Below are 18,028 nucleotides of genomic sequence, written 5' to 3'. Positions count from 1 at the left end.
AAATACAGCACTGTAAAGCAGAACTTCTCTGCTATGTTCTAAATGTGTTACTTAGTAGTCTACTTCCTCCTTGAAAAAGTTTGCTAGTGGATTTCTTTTGTAGGAGCAATTAAGGATGTTCAACAGTCAACACATTCCCTCTACGTTGTCAACCAGGAAATCACTGCACATTGGCCTGCTCGAAGGGTTATCCGGCGCTTCTCTTATGAAGGACGAAACTATAGATCGCAGGAGGTAAAGGTCAGGTAGGGAACACGAATGCAATATGATCCCTTTAATGATTCGAAATAAAAAAAACGCGTCCGTTTTATTTTGCACCATTAAAGGGCTCGTATTGCGTCCGTGCCCTCCAGACATTTCCCTTTAGCAATCCATAGCGTTGCAAGTTATTTCACATTGTTTCTTTTTTAAACTTAACACATTCATGCCACCCCCACTATTTTCGTATGAATCAATTGCGAGACTTGCTAGTACGCTTAGGAGTTTTGATGTTTAATTATACGAGGATCGGCGATCCAGCAGAGTGCGTCTCCCCAAAAGTTGAAATGAACACAGTGCAAGTTTGGCTTGTCATCAATTGCTTTGTCTTTGAATTCTTCATTATCAACCACGTGGTTAGTTTTAGTGGTCTGGTGTACTCACGTTCACCTGTTAGGACTCGGAGCCCCGCTTGAACTGCTATTGCGCAATATAGCCCAATAAGCAATGTAAATTAGACGTTTATTCTTCATTGCATGCATAGCTATTGCTGACAACGAGGATGAAGATGATGTATAGCTCCTCAAAACACGAAAAGCTCCTATTTTAAAAAATGTACAGCTTGTCAAAATTCTGAGATTGCAACTGTAACGAAAACCAGCATACGGAGGCCACCAGCTCCGTCAAAAAGGCTAAACTTCACAATATTTTCACTAAGGTTTTGCAGTGCGGATTTTATTTTTACATACTGCTGTAAAACGTGTGGTAACAGTTGCCTTTTATTACCATGGGAATAAAAATCCCAACCCACCGACAGTCGCATGGACGAGGCACGTCCCCTTTAAATTTCCCACGCGCTGCAGAAAGGTAAGGAGTGGTACTCCGTGGTGGCACGGGGACGCGCGCGTTCGCTTGCCCGCTCAGTCTCCGTGGTCTCTTTGTATGCACAACAATGTCCGACTGCAGACTTGCCTCTAAGCAGTAAAAAAAAAAAAAAAAAAACGGACTTGTGGCAATTGCGAATGAAATCACAGATACAATTACAAACCAAATACGGCGCCGTTCCTCTAATTAACGATTGGAATGCAAGAATTGAGACGGCGATTGAAACTGAGGATCCATCAATGTGTTCCGTCAAACACGGGTGATTTTTTTTATTTTTTATTTTTTACATGCATGCCATTTAAATGCAATGCCTGGTAATTGCGAGAATTCGAATGTCTAGTGCTTGTTCAAATTGCATGGAGTTAACCACACACGTCGAACGACCAGTTTGACAGCGCAGACAGCCACGGCTTGAGCATGTCACGGCGGCCAGTCACCTCCCTGCGCGTTTTACCCGGGTCCTCTAACATCACTCAAAAAAGCAATAAAACAAAATTTAATGTATAGCACGACAAATCAAGACATGCATAATGCCGGGATGGTTTGTTTGCGGATGCATGAACGTGGATGCACAAATGAGTCCACCTGTCACACAGAAGAATATTGGGTAATTAAGAGTTAATTTCAATGGATGGATTTGTCGTTGTTGTTTTTTTTTTAAGTACTATAATGGGCGAATGTATAAAGGGCTTTTAGAGGGCGCTGGTTCCATATCCTATACGTATATATGACAAGTTATTTGCATATTTTATGTCGAAATACAGCCAGCAACCCCTCCCCGCAACCTCCCATGCTAATGTATTTGCAGATCTTCCTTCAGTGTACAGTGGTTTATGAGGACTACCTTTTGCTGCTGTTTGTTACAGGAGACGCTAAGGACACTGGGGACGTCCAATTTTGCTGAGGGTAGCATCTCTGGATTTTAGAGGGAGCTTTGGGGTTGAAGAAAAACACTGTCCCCGCCGCCAGCATCACCTTCTTCAATACCCCCCCCGCCCCCCCTCCCCCCAGCTGTTTCTCTTCTGATTCCAAACGGCAACCTATTGATGAGGGAGAGAGGCAAGCCGTGCGGAAGCGGCTCAGCCACATCGGTCACCCGCCTTAACACGGCGCTACGGGGGAGCTAACGGTGGCTGCATACAGAAGAAGTGACACCTGAATGAATTTCAGGACGCGGACGTAGGGGGGGCGTGGGATCTGAGACCCCGGAGTATCATCCGCGGCACTGCCGGCTGCCCGAAACCACGTTAACGGCGGCATCCGCCACCCACACCCTTGTTTTTAGGTAAAGGAGGCGACGCTCCATTTGCAGGTAGGCTACGTTTCGCTTTTTTTTTTTTTTAGTCGCTATGCGGATTGTGGAATTGGGCCAAAGTAAAGTTTCACATCTATGTTCTGAAAATAAAACCTCCACATTTCATATGTTGAATATATCATTCAACAGTAGACTATGTTCAGAAAAGGATTGGAAAAAAAACAAATAGTCCTCAAATAGTCTTCCCCACGCCGGAGACATTGTCGTGTCATGCAAGTGATTTGATTACTTTCACGACATATCGCATTAGCAAGGACGAGAATTTTACGTTCATTTAGGCAGCTCGGCCATCTAAATTAACATACTAGCTAGGCCCATAACACTGCGATAATTAAATGTTTACATGTTTAATAAAATAGGCGATATTGAGATTGTCCTTGATAGATATGTAGATCTGCTGATGTTCATAACACTTAGTGCATTCAAACTGCTTATCAAAATGTGTGGTTTTTTTATTTTTTTAAATAACCATTGATAGACTGGAAGGCATCTGAATAATACCAAAGTGGAGAGAGGAGGTACAGAGGAAGACAGATGAAGTTACACTTAATAATGGCACTAAAATCTATTTGTCTGCAGTTTAATATTTTATATGATGCTCCTGAATATTTTAAACGCAGTTGCATTTCAGACTGCAGGCATTCCGACATACCTAATACAAAAAAATAATAAAATAAAAACAAGCGATAATGCGGGGTGTCTCCAGCAAATTGGGAGTCATTCATAAGAAAGCAATGATGCAGCCAGTGGAGCTGTCAGACCTGTGTAGCGATGGGTGAACCCCTTTTTAAGGACACACAGCCACTGAGGGATATATATACGTGCCTATAGCTATACCTCATATACAGGGAGCCTAATGCACAATTAACCTATCTTTACAGAGTGTAGTGATACCACTCATACTCGGTCGGTGTTAGTGCTCTCTGAACATGTGATTGCATCAGAGTTTGATGATGGTTTTGTACAGTATGCATTCATATCATACCGGCTGGTGCAGGGTAGGACAACCAACACGTGACTCGCTCAACATCTCCCCACTTCCGTGTTTCTGCTCATTTTGCGAGGTCAAGTTTCAGGAAAACTTGTCGCAGCAAGCCTCCCATTTTAAAACACACACGCGTGTGCCTGAAAATGGACTCTGACTATGACCACAGAGCAATCAAAACGTTTACGGTTTGCGGAAGACAGCATGATTGATGGACGTTGTGTGTTGATATATTTTTGGTCTGAACAAAACATTTGGGGAGGTAGTGTGGCACAGTGGTTAGGGAACTGGTCTTGCAGCTCCAAGTTTGTTGGCGTGATTCCCAGCTGGGTTGCTGCCAGTGTAGCCTTGAGCAAAGTACATGACCTTTGCAGCTTAAGTAACACATCCAGCTGTATAAATGGACTGAATGTAAAAATGTGATCTGTGCAAGTCACTCTCGAAAGGCCTACCTGCTAAATGGCACAATGTTTGTATAATGCATGTACATTATATGAGTGCAATGAAATGTCCTTGGATGATTTTTTGAAACCATATTTAAGACCACATACAGTATTGAACCACATGCTGATGGTATCATTTGAACTAGAGTTAAATGCATAAGTTGGCTGTGTCAAACATTGCAATACATAATTCAAATCTTTTTTTTTTTCTTTTTTTTGTATGTCCTTCAGATTGATTTATGCAGAATCCAGCAGCCTTGAGTTCTCTATGGTGTTGAGAATCTTCCCTGCCTAAGTCTCCAACAGCACCAGGCTTCACTGGAAGGTGCAGGCCGCGCCCCCTGACCCCATCCAGCCCCCCCCCTGTTCAGAATGACTGTAGCCACCGCGGATCCATCCGACGAGGCGGCGGCACAACCTGGCAACCCTCACGATGCCTACAACCCGGAGGTTGACCACGAGTGCTGCGAGAGGGTGGTCATCAACATCTCGGGCCTGCGCTTCGAGACGCAGCTCAAGACCCTGTCCCAGTTCCCCGAGACCCTGCTGGGGGACCCCAAAAAGCGCATGCGCTACTTCGACCCGCTGAGGAACGAGTACTTCTTCGACAGGAACCGCCCCAGCTTCGACGCCATCCTCTACTACTACCAGTCAGGCGGGAGGCTGCGGCGGCCGGTCAACGTGACCTTGGACATTTTCTCGGAGGAGATACGGTTCTACGAGCTGGGGGAAGAGGCTATCGAAATCTTTCGGGAGGACGAGGGCTTTATAAAGGAAGAGGAAAGGCCTCTGCCAGACAATGAGTTCCAGAGACAGGTGTGGCTGCTCTTTGAGTACCCCGAGAGCTCAGGACCCGCCAGGATTATTGCCATCATATCCGTGATGGTCATCCTCATCTCCATCGTAAGCTTCTGCCTGGAGACCCTGCCCATGTTTCGTAATGACGAAGAGGAGATGCACAAGGTCCACCAGCCTTTCTCCAACACCACCTCCAGCTACCAGTCCACCTACTTCACCGACCCCTTCTTCATCCTGGAGACCCTCTGCATCATCTGGTTCTCCTTTGAGTTCCTGGTGCGCTTTTTCGCCTGCCCCAGCAAAGCGGGCTTCTTCGTCAACATCATGAACATCATTGACATTGTGGCCATCATCCCGTACTTCATCACCTTGGGCACCGAGCTGGCCGAGAAACCAGAAGATGGTCAACAGGGACAGCAGGCCATGTCCCTGGCCATCCTCAGAGTAATCCGGCTGGTGCGCGTATTCCGGATCTTCAAGCTCTCCCGGCATTCCAAGGGGCTCCAGATCCTGGGCCAGACCCTGAAGGCCAGCATGCGCGAGCTGGGCCTGCTTATCTTCTTTCTCTTCATTGGAGTCATCCTCTTCTCCAGCGCCGTGTACTTCGCCGAAGCAGATGAGCCGGAGTCCCAGTTCTTGAGCATCCCCGAAGCCTTCTGGTGGGCCGTGGTTTCCATGACAACAGTTGGCTACGGCGACATGGTCCCCACCACTATTGGCGGAAAGATTGTGGGGTCGCTCTGCGCCATCGCCGGCGTGCTGACCATCGCCCTGCCCGTACCCGTCATAGTCTCCAACTTCAACTACTTCTACCACCGAGAGACGGAGGGAGAGGAGCAAGCCCAGTATCTTCAGGTCACCAGCGTCCCTAAGGGGGACTCAAACGAGGATCTGAAGAAGAGCCGCAGCGGTTCTACTCTCAGCAAGTCGGACTACATGGAGATCCAAGAAGGGGTGAACAACAGCATTGAGGACTTCCGGGAGGAGAACCTCAAGACAGCCAACTGCACACTGGCTAACACCAACTATGTCAACATCACAAAGATGCTCACGGATGTATAACCTCTTGGGATACTCATGGATGGGGGTAGTGGGTGGGGACTGGGACATTAGTGAGCTGGTGTCAGAGGTAAGGGTTTACTCTCCCATTTGGACAGGCTTGGAAACCAAGTTGGTAGAACCAGGAAAAGACCCTGTGCCCTCTAAACCCCCCCCCCCCCCCCCATTCCCAACCCAAACCCCAATCTCTCCCCCACCTGTGCTCTCTATCCTTACGGATCCAATTCCACATTCCTTTTTGGTGTCTGCATGGAGATAGTCTTGTCTGTGTGACTGTTCAATAGTCAATGTCCTGATTGTGACCGTAGCCAAAGCAGTTAACAAATATAAAGGGAAAACATACATGAACTGCATGAAGGGGTTCTCACTCCAGCTTAAGATCCCACCTCTCCTCTCCTCCACTATGCGCCCCCCCCCCAAGCCCACCCCCGACGCCCCCCACCCTGCCTGCATGTCTCCTTGCGCCCAGTTGTAGACACACCCCATTTCCCTGTAATTTCAAAGGCCATGCCGTGCTTCAGTTTTCGCCTTCTTTCTTTAGGATGGGGACAAAAGCTCAGTCTTTACACGTTCAGAGGAGGTCAGAGGAGAATCTGGCATCTCCTGATAAGCGTAATAAACACTGAGCCCACCAAAGCTGCCGTATCAAAAATATGAAGAATGTCAGTTAATTATGTACATGGACGCCATGTACTATATTGTACGTGAATGAGACCTGCGTATTACTGCCCTAACCACAATCCTGAATTTTTGTTGCTGTCGGAAGAGCCCTGTATGTATTTACAGTGCAAACCCTTCTTTTTGCCCGCGCAAGACCAGCTGCAGAGCTTTGAAATCAGTGAATATCTATTTAATTTATTATTTATTTTATTTATATTTAATTTTAATTAGTGGGGCTCAGAAATGCGAGCCAGTTGGGACGTAATCCTTCCTCCTCCTCTCTCTTTGTCTGCGTGAAAGAGGGGGGAGGGAGGTGTTTCACAACCACGCAGAACTTATTACATGCTGCCTACCTTCCATTTGCCCCCCCCCCTCAAAAAAAAAGAAAACCCATGCCCAAATTCCACCCCTCCCCTTATCTAAGTAGTCTTCCTGCCTCCTGCTTGTTGGTAACTCATTGATATGAGTTCTGTTGTGGTAATGCAGCTGGTTCTTAGCTCTAGATACCAGGGGCAGGAATTGTGTGGACACGTTATTCAAACCTTGCTTTGACCTTGAATCAGATAGCCACCTGACTTCTCGGGCTCAGCCAACACATGCAACCGAACCCCCTCAAGAGCACTGCTTCTTAAACTTGTTAATATCGGGACCCAAATTAGAAATACTTTTCAAAGTCGGGACCCAAAATAGAAGATTAGTACCTTAAGGGACCCGTCAAATACACTAGTATAGCTATAGCGCTAGTATAGTATAGCCTAGTGGGCTCATTCCAGGACCCCCCGTCCCCATACACTGCCACCACCCATTTTGGGTCCCGACCCATAGTTTAAGAAACACTGACTCGAGAGAGTCATTTCTATTTATATCCATCCGATGCTAAATTACTGTTCTTAAATTTCGTTTCATCTTCATGTGCAGTACATACTTCAGTGAAACCTGAAATATTGATTGCCCTGAAACTCCATTTTCAACTAGTAGGAGCTATTCTACCTATCTATTGCTGCATGGCCTAAAACAATCCTTGTAGCATGCAATTCAGTATGACAACAGTTAAAAACAAAACTAATAATAATTATGAATACTATACCTTTTTTAGTCAAACATGCATTGAAATAATGTGTTTTTATATTATGTTACTAAGTGTGCTAAAAGTTTTGCTACTTTATCATAATTTTGAACACTAATACTGTAGGCCGATTTTGGGTAATGTCCATGAGAAGGTTGCTCATTTTCCTTGGTTTGGGGAGGAGGACAGAGTGCCAAAAGAACCTGACACTCACTGCCCAGGAACAAAATGTATGAGGAGTGGAGTTATTGTAGGGTTGCCCCAAGAATAGTCCAGTTTGACCAAGATTTTGCCTCCTGTGTAAATAATAATCTCTGTCCCAAGATGCCGCTCAAATCCGATAACAAAAACACATTTTCCAAGAGGTCAGCACCCCAAGTGCTGAATTTTGGGGAAAGTTACCTTCTGCCGGAATGTGCTGCACTGTTGCTGCTTGTTTTAGCTGGAGGCAGCATCGTTATCACAGGGGCCCGGAGTGTTAGAGTTTATGCCCGCACGACCTTAAGGGCAGTGATCTGCAAGCTCAGCGGTGCGTTGTGTTGAGCCTGGGCTGAGCATTAGTCCTCTGCCAATAAAGCCCACTCGCCTCTCCGGTTCAGGATTAGGTTAGGTTAGCTTAGCGTAGCCCGGTCACATGTCACAAGAGTTTGTGGGCCGGAAAATGACAACCTTCTGGTGTGGCTGAAGCTGTTCTTTCCTCGGTATCTCTGTGGGGTCACAGATCTTGCTCATGCGTACGGGGGGACTCTGTTACTGAGCGGAAGTCTGAGCTGGTGCTGAGGAGGAGTACAGCATGACCTGAGGCTCCACGGAGAAATTTATCAGCTCTCTATTCTTCAGCCGTGTGTATGTGTGTGCGTGTGTGTGCATGCGTATGTGTGTGTATGTGTGTGTGTGTGTGTCCGGACCGGCAGAAGTATCCATCATATCCTCCGCAGGAGACCGAAAGGTCCAATTTGAAACCTGACACTGCAGATCAGACACAGACTTCCGGTGTTCTCTATCGAAAAGGCAGCTCCCTCCAAAGTGAGCTCCCTCTGAGGGTAGCATCCTATCGGAAACTGAGCCTCAACGGACCACAAATCTGGAACGCACTTTGAAGGCAGGATAGCGTCACAGAAAATTAACGCGATCACTAGCAGGTTAAGCTGGCTACTTCATGGGATGCTTCCCAAGGCTTAAACGCATTACATACACATTACTGCAGTGTATTAAATAATTTAAATGTATATTTTAGATACAACTACAACAAATTGGAGTTCACCGTGTACTCACACTTGTAAACAAGCGCCTGCGCTGCTGCTTTCCTGTTTTCAGCCGCCATTGTTTTAACAGAAGGAAGAAGCACAAAGACCTATGGGATAGCCTATCAGATGAAGCGTACATCGATGCTGCCTTCGAGTTTAACTGAAATAATGCCCCGTAGGACTATTATTTGACAATTTCGGTTAGGGACATGCCTACAAAGGACAAGTGTGCAAAATAGTCAAAAATACTGCCTTCAAATGTTGCCTTCCGACGCAGCTGACCTCTCTGCCTTCTGCTGAGCTACAGCCGTGGACCAACTGAAAAGTTTCAGCTCTGAAAACAAAATCAGGATTAAGTGAGTGAGGTTCTGTTGAAAGGCTACATGGGCTGGCCTGGCCTGCCTGAATTCACACTGCCAGGGTCTGAGCAGAGGACTGAGAGCCCACTCTGTGTAACCATTCTCCCCATAGACCATGCTAGCGCGTAATCACATAACAAACAGGCACTGAAGCCTAGTTAGCGAGCTGCTCCCATAAAAGCAGTTGTAAGCAGGAAAGGCAAGCGATAAGTATTACAGCACATTGAACGTGCCACGGTCACGGTGAGAACTTTCGGCCATTCTGTAATCAGTGAAGTGGGGCAGAATGCGTGTGCCCGTTCTCACTCAGAGAGGGACGCAGGGAGACGGGATGCAGGCGTGTGCCTGTGTTTGTTTTTGTTGTTTTAGTTTTTTTTAAGTGTTCGGTATGCAGAGGAGATATCGATCTCTCAGCGGCCCAGGGTCTCAGTTATGGTCAGTGTCTCCCGGGCTGCCGGGCGAGGGGGGGGGGGTAGTGGGGGCTGTAAATGATTCTGGGGCAGAGGGGGCTGGAGCAGGCTAGCCATTTATTTCCAGGAGACGGTATTGATTTGTGAGCCGCTCCGGACAACTGCCCCCACTTCCCCCCCCCCCCCCCCCAACCATTACAGACAGGTCCCTGGAGTGACCCTCCCAAAAAGGCATGGCCATCCTGTGTTTGGGGGGGTGGGGCGAGAGGTTCTGTCGCAAAAACAGAGCCCTGAAACTTGGTGTGTCTGTGCGCGTGCGTGCGTGCGTGTGTGTGAATGAGGGGGTGCGAGTGTGTGCGTTAGTGGCATTTTTGTGGTGTAACTCAGCTGTTTAGTCCATGTAATCATGTGTGTTGCATCTGTTCAACAAGAAGGCCTGGATTCCGGAATCTTCTGTGTAAATGCTGATTTATTTATTATAATTTTTTAATCCAAGAAGAAAACTTAGGGGGAACAAAACATAGTTATACAAAGATGGGGGGGATTCTATGCTGTATAACTATGACGTCTGGATATCAACTTTATGTGATGCACTTTACAAGGACCACAAAAGGACAAACTGAAAGACAATCTATTTAAAAAAAAAAAAAAAAAGACTGCAAACAGAATGTGCATAGCTAATCCTTCCAAATGATCATAACCATCGTAAGTCATATCAAATGATAATAACAATAATAACCTCAACAAACTGTGTTGTGTTTCTTTCTGAGTTAAATCTTTGAAATACCCATTGTCGGATTAAAAAAAAAAAAATACAGCTTTTTCAGTGTGCATTAACATTTTCACAGGGCACAAAGATACTCATATTCATGTTGCTAACAATGTTGCCACGGTCATTCTTCTACAATGCTTTGAAATTTTCAAAAGGGGTTTTTTTTTTTTTTGTACATTGCCTGTGTTTACATTCTTGTCGAAGGCAGACATCGCAGGACAGCCAAAATGTCTGTATCTTTCAGTGTGTTGTTTGGTTCTCTGTTAATTGCAAAGAATGCACTCTGCGGTTTGGAGGGAGGGAAGGAGGGAGGGAGGGAGGAAGACAGAGATGGAGTTCTATTTATAACATCATGGGAAGAAGCGGGCTATAGTCCTACAAGAGTCAAAACAGCGCCGTTTCCCATAAAACTCCACCCTTAAACTGCGACGCATGGACACATCCCTGGCAATTCCTTCCTTGCAGGCTCCTTTTAATAATAATAATGTAAATTTGTATTAGAATGCAGCAGATCTAGAGGAAACGTGAGGCCAGCTGTTGATTGATTTCAGCTATGAAAGCTCCTCTATCAGGGTAATATGAGAGTACTAAAATCAGACCGTAATGGGCTCTGTTCTGCTTTACCGTGCCCCAGTGGATTCTGTTGTTGCAGCACCAGGCCGTTGCCTAAATACTAATGTGCCTGAGCAGTGCTGTCAGTCAGACATGCCTAGGAACACCATATCCCTCACAGAGGCTGAGTTGTAGAGGCTTACAAGTGCCATTACCACTTATTATGTCTCTTAATAGATTACGTCCCCATTTTGCCCTTCGTCGGATAAATTTGGAATACTCAGCCGCAATCGTAAGTGTCCCATCTCTGCAAGATCTCCTGTCAGTTTGGGAGAAACCAGACTAGTGGCATGTCCTGAAAAGCAGGGTACAGTTATCTGCTGCCTTTACCTCTGTAGTCCACAGCTGCGATGAACAGCTATTTCACTGGAGGACACGGGAGGTAATGCCTGGTAGTTGGTCCAGGCACACAGTACATGCTGAAACTAAAACCTTCCGTTTTCCAGAGTGATACTGAGGTCAACGTTAAAACAGACCTATTTTTGGAGCCAGGGGTTCATTCCAATCGCTTATTTTATCGGTGTCTCGTCTCCTTGGTTCCCATGTGACCCAGAAATCGATCAAGGTCATTCAAATCTGTTAAAATGTTTCTGGGAGGGGCAAGGAGGCTCTTGCTTAATTTTGTGGAACATGGGACTTATAAAAGATCGCCATGTAGATCCACATCTGTACAATGGCTTGAAACTGAAGCTTGACTTAGCAAGGACATTCCACTTGCCCAAAACATGCTGCCTTGATTCCTCCATCCTCATCTCATCCATCTCTTCCTCATGTCCTCTGTTGAGTGGAGCTGAGGAGTGAGCGAAGGATGTGAGGAAGAGATGGACTCCTCCTCATCCTCTTACCCACTTTGGTCACGTTTCAGCTAATATGGTGCCCAACCTGTGGTGTCTATTGCAAGTACAGGAAACTCCCACATAAGCAACCTGCCCTATTCATCAGACATCCGCACTGAAAAGCTAAAGTCCAATTCTATTTGCGTTTAACAGTCTGGGAAAGTGCCAGACTTTGCGGGAGTGCCCTAAATTAGCAGTACGTCTATACTTGTGCTAGGACTACTGGACCGTCCCCCCGTATATCATTGAGTGTCTATACGTTCACCACACGGTGAAAACAAGAACAAAATAGTTGCCATGCTTAGTTTCATTTTTTAAACCAGTTTATCCGATCTTTAATGCATGTATGTATCTGTGTCCATTGAGGCTGGGCATGTGGAAGATTACTGTAGCACCATTTTGTCAAAATCAACACATGGATAATTTTTGTTGCATCCAGAATAATTGGTTTGTCTGTTTTGCAACAATGGCGTTGATGAGCAACACAACATAATGGCCATGCAGCGCCATTTGAGCGCACGAGAGATTGTGTGTGCATTTTCCAGGGTTGCACGGATCACAGGAACCCCCAGTTCACAGGGCTGTTAGCCTGGGCGCCTGTTTAACGATGCTAAGATTTACCCTGCAGTGGAAAAGGCAGACATCCCTGCCGTCTTCAGATTCACTCCTCAGCGTTGCTATGCTACCGTGTTGCAGAAGGGGTTAGAAAACACCGTTGCTATGATACAGCACTGTATGGATTTAAATATTTCATTATAAAAAAAAAAAAACAGCAAGGCTGTAACAGTACAGCTAGAATATAAATGTCAGCACTGCTAAGATTTACAGCAGGTCTACAGCACAGTAGAATAGCATTTCAAAAAAAAAAAAAAAAAAAAAAAAAGTCAGTCGATCGATGCTATAAAGCAGAAATCTCAAAAAGCCTCACGTGTGGCTAATACAGTAGAAATGTGTAGAAGCGGATGACACTGCCACCAGACAGCTGAAATGAGGTTGAATCCTAAATGTTGCTATGCTACGTCATAGTAGAATGGGGCTTGTTACATTGCAGAAAGATTAACAGGATGTTACGATGTAACACTGCATTAGAACAGTGCATTAGAACAGCAGAGAGACAAAACCGGGAGGTACGAGACTGTTACCAGGGGGATTCTGTTGCCATGCAGACGCAGGTCTTTGGGGGTGGAGCTGAACCCCTGCTGTGACTCATTAGCGTTTTTACTCACCTGTTCATAATTAGGACAACAGCCTCAGGAGCTCCTCTCTCCTCATTACAGTGGTTTGGACAATCTACAGGGGATGGGGTTGGGTTTTATTTTTTTGGGGGTTGAAATACATTAAATTTAATAAAATACTGCATGCATATTTACCATATATGACAGCATGCAGAAATAACAGCACTCACTTTAATACACTCCACACCTGAGAATGTTAGCCCTCATCAGCGCTATGCTAGGACCCAGATTAAATACTTAATCCTGCTACACCTTAATTTTGGCTTTCGTGAGTCATCTCTGTTTCATTAGCATAGTCATCTACAGCGCAGCCAAGAAAAAAGAAAAAAAAAAAAAAAAAAGCTAAAAATATACATCTCACAAAAAGCAACATTCACGAAATGCTTCTGGTGGCAGTTTGAGCCGTGTTCCTTGGACCGGGAGCTCCATGTCAATCAGGTTTCGAGTTTATGTATTGAGCAGGGAGTAAATGGGACGGGTGGATCAGCTTGCTTTCATCCTGGTTTTGCTGCACAAATTAACCCTTTTGGTTTTTATGATTAGCTTTTTGTAATGTGCGTTCTGAAAACAGTGTGGACTACCGTTCAAAATGGGGCCTGCCTGTGCTCATTCTCAACAAGTTGAAAACAGAAAATGTGACCGGGATACAGGCACCGACTCATCTGCCATTGTCGTCACATTCTGTCCCCAGGTTTTCCTTTATTTCCCTCTTTGGAATGTCAGATAAACATTTGTAGTCTCTCGCATCGTCACCGTCTCCCATCAGCTGAGGATGCGGTATCACACAGCACATCAGAAAACAAGGGCTAACCACCGCCAGTCATCTTTCCTCTCACTCCTCTTTAAAGTCTGCCGTCCAAACCACACAGCCGCCGCTGCACTGGCCCAGTGCACACTGTGCCCACACCGGTACAGGCATACAGCGCCGTTTGCATCCCATCCGACGAGGGGAGCCGCTCGCTAGCGCCCAATCAGAGGACGGGATTCATCCTGGCAATGGACCCTCCCCCTCCGAGGGCGATGCTACGGCTGGTTACCCGCCACCCCACAGGGAGGGACGCTGCCACACTTGGCGGAGACGCCGGTCAGGATTTGGACTCCAGAATGTGGGCACGTGGGTTGCCTCACTGCCTTATGGACCAGTGCGCTTCAGTTTAGTTTGGTTGCCAGGTGGTAACCTGCACATTATCCAGCGAGGAAAAAAAACAAACAAACAAAAAAAGACATTCCCTGACTTGATGAAAATGCAGCTCTTAGGAATTTACTTATCAAATTTTATGACCATTAAGCTATCCTTTATGAATTTTTTTTTTTTTCCCTGAAAATTTACATTTCTGAATACTGATCCAATGTTTTGGTGGAGCAGGACTCATTTGCGCTTTGCAAAATGAATGTACTGTATGGTACATTGGCCGCTGTGTGAGCACTTAACTACTGCGGTACGGCATGCAGCGCTAACAGGCTCCGAGGGCAGTACAGCATCTCAGTGCTAACGGGCTCTGAGGGCGGTACGGTGTGTCAGTGCTAACGGGCTCCGAGGGCAGTACGGTGTGTCAGTGCTAACGGGCTCCGAGGGCGGTGCAGCACGCAGCGCTAACGGACTCCGAGGGCGGTATGGCGTATCAACGCTAACGGGCTCTGAGGGCGGTGCAGCACGCAGCGCTAACGGACTCCGAGGGCGGTATGGCGTATCAACGCTAACGGGCTGAGGGCGGTACGGTGTGTCAGTGCTAACGGGCTCTGAGGGCGGTGCAGCACGCAGCGCTAACGGACTCCGAGGGCGGTATGGCGTATCAACGCTAACGGGCTGAGGGCGGTACGGTGTGTCAGTGCTAACGGGCTCTGAGGGCGGTGCAGCACACAGCGCTAACGGGCTCTGAGGGCGGTATGGCGTATCAGCGCTAACGGGCTCTGAGAGCGGTTACGGCATGTCAGTGCTAACGGACTCCGAGGGCTTTATGGCGTATCAGCGCTAACGGGCTCTGAGGGCGGTACGGTGTGTCAGTGCTAACGGGCTCCGAGGGCGGTGCAGCACGCAGCGCTAACGGGCTCTGAGGGCAGTTCCGGCATGTCAGCGCCTTTCTAATCCCCAGACTTCCCTCTCGCTCGGCGGTATACGGGAACGTTTCAGCGCCAACGAACACTGATCACGCACCGCTCGGCGCGTGACCAGCTGACAGCCGCGGGCTGAGGCGGGAATGTGCTTCTCGGCCAAAAAAAAAAGCGACAAAACGCCGGCTGTGGCAGCTTCTCAGGACGACAGCGACGGAACAAGGTGTTAAATCTGTTTCTGCGCGATGACGAGATTAGCAGAAAAAAAAGGCCCGTCGTAGTGGACGCCTTTAATGGTGTGCAGCAGACACAGAGAAAAGGTTTTAAGATGCGCAGGGCAAGTTGTCAGTAATGGAAGGCTCAAGCCCCCATTATGGGTAAAAGCCATCACATGCTGTCATCGACATCCTGATTTAAGATGATGCAGATTCCAAGGTCTGGTTCAAAAGAGTTAATGGCAAGCAGCACTGAGGGACCCCGTCCAGAATCTGAGTCATGGATCCCTGTTCACCCATAAGTCAGTCAGTCATGATATAGAATACCGTATATGAGTCATGGATCCCTGTTCACCCATCTGTCATGATATAGAATACTGTGGCTGTTGAGCTTTGCTGGGACCAATACAGGTTTTATTTTTGTTTTATATCATTGATTCTGAAACTGTTTTAGTTTAAGTCTATAAATGTTCGGTACATTGATTTTGGCTCTTAAACAGAAATGATGCAGTCCCTTGAAGACTGACTATACATCCTCAGATTTCTTTTCATCCTTGTGCCACTTAGCGTCTGAAAACTAATTTACAGTCAAATACCCTTCCACACTGAAATGTCAGAGTTTTTTTTTTTGTATGTTTAAAGGTCACTGCTGATTTTGACTTTGACTATGGAAATTGATACAGTATTGATCCCTTCTGGCCACAAGGACAACGCTGTACATTGCTTGCACATCACTTCCCTCCAGCATGACCTTAAAGGGGAAATGCCCTTTTCAAAAGAAAACTTAACTGCTGTGGCATGAAGTTTTGTTTGGCTGCAGTTCAACACTTTGCCCTCAGTGCCAGGCGTGTAAGTTACACCATCCTATTATCTGGAACCCTGACCTTGAACTAAAGAGAAACATCAAAAGCAAAACAAAGTCACCGAGACTACCCATTACATTACAGGCATTTAGCAGACATTATCCAGAGTGATTTCCACAACTTTTTACATAGAAGTAGATGATATATACTGAAGCAGTGCAGGTTAAGTAACCTTGCTCAAGGGTACAACAGCAGTGTCCCGGGTATTGAAACTGTGATCTTTAGGATACAAGACAAGCTCCTTACCCATTATACTGCACTGCCGCTGCATTATACTACACACAAATGCGACGAAGCATATAGAGTAACGCATAAATAGCATTGCGTCTAATTATAGCGATAGACGTGCATATAGATGAGTCAATTTCGCAGTGGGTGAAAAAACGGAATGTCCCTATTGATAAATGACTAGAGGAGGACTTTGATTTACCTGAAGCTCCTGAGTCTGTTACTGAAAGTCTTTTTTTTCTTTTACAGCAGTGGTCTCTGGCCAAAGCCTCTGCCGTTTTTTTTTTTTTGTGACTTCCAGCAATCAGCAGCCAGTTTAGGCCTTGGAAGCACAGTGTCCAGGACTCTATTAGCCAATCAATGACCTAAATTAAGAGCTTAAGTGCAGGAACACATCGAAAAGTGCACCAGACACAGCGGCCCTCCAGGATCTGAGTTTGTGATTCCTGCTTGAGAGAACGATCAGAATCTGCCGTCTCCAGCCAGAAGCAACCATTTGCAAACACAGCCCCGGGGACACGTTACATAATGCTGGGTTCTTACAACCAATCTCTTGACCAATTATTGTTTTTGGCTTATTGTCATTTGCTTTTGCCTTCAAGCTCTTCATTTTACACAGAGGCTTTCGTTTCAGAGACCAGATGTTCCCTCAAACTGGGACCTCTCCGATTTCATTAGGGAGTCTATAAATGAATCGCTTAAAAAAAGTAACTTCTCAGCAGGAATCATTTCACATACAGAACATAACAGAGGATTCAATTTTTTGTTGATCTGACTGATTCATTACCCCGGGATGTGAACAGCTATGCACACTGCCTCATAGTGAGCACTGACATTTCTGACACAAAATGGCTCCTGTACGGTCCACTGGCATTAAAAGTGCCTAATTAAGTTCAATTAGCAGCTTGTATCAATTAAGAGGCTGCAATGGCAGTTGGAATGAAAACCAGCGGGTCCCCCATGACCAAATTTGGGAGCCACTGCAGTAAACGGCAACGTGCAAGATTTGAACTTCCCTGCCTTCCGTAAAACGAGCTGCTTAATGCAATGAGCATTAAGGCAGAGCAGCCACACTGCTGAACGGGGTGCAGAGTGCATTTAAGGACACCGACGCACACATTATCGCCCAGCGTCCAACGCTAAAATGGACCGCTGTTGCCTAATCATGCACGATTCTTCTTCCACTTCGCTCAAACTGTGCTGTCTCATTTCTTCTGTCTCTGTGTCCCAGGGATAAAATGGATATGGAATTAATAGAATACCAAATTCTTTTGAAGTCTTTTTAAGACTAATTATAATACGAAGCTAATCTCTCAAACTAAAACTAGAATAGCTGAAGCATGCTAGTACCTGAAAAAGCAAATGGAAAAATTAAATTAATATTCCTGCCTGGATCTAGTTCAGAACAGGGCTGTGCTCTAGGCAAGTAAATCACCTGGCCATTAGCTTCACCATTGTGCTGGGGGGCAGTGTAGCATAATGGGCTTTTGAATAGTCATTAATGTTCAAATTAAGGATTTATCCTATAACTCCAAAGGGCTTTTCTGCAGGGCGACAGCTAGACTGGTCCCTGTTTAGATCAGTTAGGGACTCACCAAGTGGGTGCGGGGACAAAACTACGCCTGCAATGTGTGACAACAGCACGTGATTGCAAACGCACAGATTTTTTTTTTACTGAACTGCAGCACAATGGCAGCAGCTGGGTGTCACGAACCTGAAAGCCGGCAGTGGAATGAGATCACATTATAGATTCATAAGGTCCCAGAAAGGACGTTTTTCTACTTCCTTAT

The 18,028-nt window shown here is 46.1% G+C and overlaps 1 protein-coding gene across 2 annotated transcripts; it reads left to right on the top strand.

Moving 5' to 3' along the window:
* The first annotated feature begins 589 nt into the window (after positions 1-589).
* On the top strand, positions 590-10,169 carry LOC118211907 (potassium voltage-gated channel subfamily A member 2-like). 2 transcript variants are annotated; one of them, XM_035389488.1, is made up of 3 exons: positions 590-1,342; positions 1,950-2,395; positions 4,058-10,169. In XM_035389488.1, exon 3 carries the CDS (start codon positions 4,199-4,201, stop codon positions 5,684-5,686), a length of 1,488 nt encoding a protein of 495 aa, XP_035245379.1. In that variant the 5' UTR covers positions 590-1,342; positions 1,950-2,395; positions 4,058-4,198; the 3' UTR covers positions 5,687-10,169. The 2 variants fall into 2 exon arrangements, with proteins under 2 accessions (XP_035245379.1, XP_035245380.1); XM_035389489.1 differs by lacking the exon at positions 590-1,342 and adding an exon at positions 1,349-1,690.
* The last annotated feature ends 7,859 nt before the right edge of the window (positions 10,170-18,028 follow it).

The sequence above is a fragment of the Anguilla anguilla genome, chromosome 13, assembly GCF_013347855.1.
Source record: "Anguilla anguilla isolate fAngAng1 chromosome 13, fAngAng1.pri, whole genome shotgun sequence".
Lineage (NCBI taxonomy): Eukaryota > Metazoa > Chordata > Actinopteri > Anguilliformes > Anguillidae > Anguilla > Anguilla anguilla.
This window is presented reverse-complemented; position numbering and strand designations above follow the sequence as displayed.